The 3,703-nt window shown below is 37.8% G+C and overlaps 1 protein-coding gene across 1 annotated transcript in view; it reads right to left on the reverse strand.

Annotated features, from left to right (window-relative positions):
• MYOM1 (myomesin 1) overlaps positions 1-3,435 on the reverse strand; it is a gene marked incomplete at its 5' end in the record, with an annotated part of 103,970 nt that extends 100,535 nt beyond the window's left edge. Inside the window, 2 exons of the mRNA XM_011360499.1 lie at positions 1,085-1,246; positions 3,271-3,435. Coding sequence (XP_011358801.1) covers positions 1,085-1,246; positions 3,271-3,435 — 327 coding nt within the window. The remainder of the gene's footprint in view (positions 1-1,084; positions 1,247-3,270) is intronic.
• Positions 3,436-3,703: the final 268 nt, after the last annotated feature.

Below are 3,703 nucleotides of genomic sequence, written 5' to 3' on the forward strand. Positions count from 1 at the left end.
TACAGCCAGCCAATTCTTGGAAAGAGCAAAGGGCTCAGCATGGAGCATGACTTTGATATGCAAACTAATCCATCCAAAGCCAGACCACCTTGATCTGGCCCAGGTGCCCCAGGGGGAAATAGTCCTCTGCCTTAATCATCCCAGGACCTGGTGCCAGACAACTAGGTACACCTATAGCTTAGAGTCCACCCAAATTATTCATACTAGCCAATCATAAACTGTCTTGCCCTACCTTTCCTTCCCCACAGCAACTGCAATAAAGGCCATGGTTTAGGCTCCCCCCTCGCTCCTGCCCCTTATGTCTTCTGACCAGTCAATGCTGGTGCTTCCCCATGTGACCCTACATAGTATGCTGTGCCTTCTGTCTCTAGGATTTGGATAAAACACTCTTGTTTCCCTGAGCCTCTCCTCTGACTTTTGTAGCCACACCTGGCTGGCCATTACATAAAAGAACATGGAACACTGCCCTTGTAGCCTGGAGGTGTTAATGGTCTTCCTAATGTGCTAGGTCGTGTAGGTACAACTTTCCTACTTGTACCTCTCTGATACATTCAAGATATTCTGAAAAAAGGAAGACTCGTAAAATCAACAATTGTAGTTTGTTTTAAAGATTAAATTGTAGCACCTTGTTTCCTAGCTCATTAAAGCTAAAGCTATAAAGAAGGGGCCTGGAATGAAATACTAATGGATATTTTAAAATAGATATTAAAGAGTAAGTTCCCCAACAACACATCACTCTGTCGTTACAGTTTCCATAAACTGAAATGGCTTTTTAAATAGTATTTAGCACCTCAACTAGAACACCTATAGAGAACTGCACTGTTGGCTCACTGAAGATGAGACAAGTACTGCCATTAGTGACAAACATAGTCTGGAACTTGCTTACCTTTGGGTTAATGTCTTTAGGGTTATTAACCTCTTCACATCAGGTGTAGTATTTCTAGAAGTTAATATCCCTATGGTATGTAATCTGGAAGAATTTTCAAATGGATCTTTCATCATTACAAAAAACATGCCTGGAGAGATTGATTTGGTCTCAGTGTTTTAAATAATCTTGGGTGTTCTGCTTTTTGTTAGGTCTTACCTCGAACAAAGACGTAAGCACTATATTGTTCATAATATTCTCCCATCCGTACACGGATTGTGTAGAGGCCTTCATCTTCTTTGTTGAGATGAGAAAATGTCAGTGTTGCCCGATCTCCACTCCAATGTGTTTGTACCCATTTTGATGAAGAAATAAGTGCTCCTGAGTGGGAGAGGGAGTCAGCAAAATTAACCATTCTTTTTCTCTATTACTCCTTTCTTCCTCTCTCCCCTCCATCCCTCCCTCTCTCTCCCTCACTCTCTAGCCCTGTTTCTCCCTCCCTCTGTTCCCCATCTGCTACCTCTCTTTCTCTCTCTATTCCTCTCCTTCTATACTGACAGTTTTCAGACTGGAGGAAGTCTCTAGGGCGTTGAGCCATTCTGCCATGTTTATATTGGTAAAAATACTAGACCAGAAATGAGGAGACCAGTACCAGATAATCTGCAGGGCCCAGTGCAAAATGAAATTGCAAGGCCCATTGTTCAAAAAGCAGAGAGAAAAATTACAGTTATAAGTACTAAAGTATAAGGGTTTTCCTCTAAAAATAGCTTATTACTTGTAAAGAGTAATAAAAATAATACAAAAATGCAAAAATAACATTTTCATGTCATAATTTTATAAAAAAAAGACTTTATTAATGTGATATCTTGATTGATAATGAATATTTCTGGCTTGCTTTTCTGCAGATTCAGTTATTAGGTGATCAAATTTAGACTTTTATCAACTTTATGTTAAATGGATATAATTGAAAGGAACATCAGTCACTTTTTGCAAACATAAGATCACAAATTAGTTTTGATAATATTTTTATTTTGAGAAGGATCTTTCTGCTGATGTAACTATTACTGCAGCTGTTAAGAATGTCAGATAATTATAGTATTACGTATTTTATATTATATAGTATTATATAGTTATGGTATAAAGTTACTATTGGGTTAACTTTCTAATAAACTAAAATATAAATTTTAGTACTCTAGAGCTGATGATTCTTAAGGAAAATTTTTTTAAAGGAGATTTAACTTTTCATACAAATCGGTTTCATGTAAGTCTGAATTTAATTTTAAATGTAAATCTACATATTGCATCTTAATGTTTCCTCTTACATGTCCTGTAACTTGTGGAAGTCATACAAGAAACTGAAAAAGACCTCATGATTTGTGTATAATTCAAACAGCTGTTTATGCATTCTATCATTAACTCTTCAATTATGAGGAAAAATTAATTTTCAAATTCTCTTGCTTGTTAATAATTGTTTCATCCAAGGTTTTATATAAAAAGTGTTCTTTTTCATTGAATGCAAAAATGTTTAAACTTAATTTCTATTTCTAAGCCTGAGTATAGTTGCTTTGAAATGTGGCAGTTTTCATAAACAGAGGTTCTAAACCGTGACGAATTCTAACAACTGCTTTATGTGCTTTATTACATTGTCTATATACAGGCTTTTAATTGTAATGTTTTACTGACAGTTTACTGTCTGATTGCTGGCAGTTCCTCCCACAGCCCTCAAGCCAGAAAGTCAATATTTGTGCAAATCCCACAAAGGTGAGTTCTTGAGATGGACAGGCAAGCTGGCCTCCTACAGTGGGTCCCATGCTGCCTGCATATGGATCCCCTCCCCTTCTCTAGGGCCATGTTCACTTAGTGCTGTTGCTGCTGCTGCTGCCACTGCTGCCATGCTGGCTTCAACATGGGCCCAGGTCCTGGTCCCAGCCACTGCTTCGGGATCCCATGGTGCCTCAGACTGCCCTGGGTACCCGCATGCACAGGGGAAGTTCAGGCTAACTGCTTGGTGAGTACATTGCCCACTGCTCACCTTGCCCAGGGAACAATGAGCATGCTCCATAGTTCCATTGGACTTCTCTGATTTCACTTTGTTTTACCAAATAAAATTAACTTGCAAAATGAAGATATATCCAACTTATATAAACAAAAATACATTTTCTTAATCCTTTCCATATATTACTTGGTGATAAAAATATATTTCACAAATATATTGTGAGTTCTACTATTTACAAAAACCTTTTTTTAACATCCAGTAGGTATAGGTTATGCCATCCAACGTCCAGATTCTGCTAGCTCTGATGAATAGATCTGCAGTCTTATGGACATTCATGTTCTGGTGCCAAGTCCAGTTTGCAGCTTTCTGCAAATAAGAACCTAAGTCAGAATTCATTATAAAGGCTCACCATTTCTGTACCACTGGATCTCTGGCTGGAAATGTTTAATTTCAGGAGTGATAACTACACGGCAGCCTAGACTCATCGTCTCGCCCTCTCTCCCAAAGGACACATCAAACTTGTCATCAAAGTGGATCTCAAACTTGGACGCATAACCATATGGGGTCACGGCAACTGGGTACAACAAAAACGAACGTCAGTAACTTATTTTTTTTCTCATCAAAGATACATAAGCATTTAAATGAGCACAGGCAGAGAGCAGTCACAACAAAGACTGATCAAATGATTTATCTGGGCAAAAATTAAGTCTTATAAAAGATATGTTATTATGTGAAATGGAAATTCTGTGTATGAAAATTCTTGCTTCACTGGTCAGAAAAGCTTATTTATAACTAATAAGATTTGAAGGTCAGATTTCATGCCTTACATAAAATATACATTA

This window comes from Pteropus vampyrus, unplaced genomic scaffold (assembly GCF_000151845.1).
Source record: "Pteropus vampyrus isolate Shadow unplaced genomic scaffold, Pvam_2.0 Scaffold55, whole genome shotgun sequence".
Taxonomy (NCBI): Eukaryota; Metazoa; Chordata; class Mammalia; order Chiroptera; family Pteropodidae; genus Pteropus; species Pteropus vampyrus.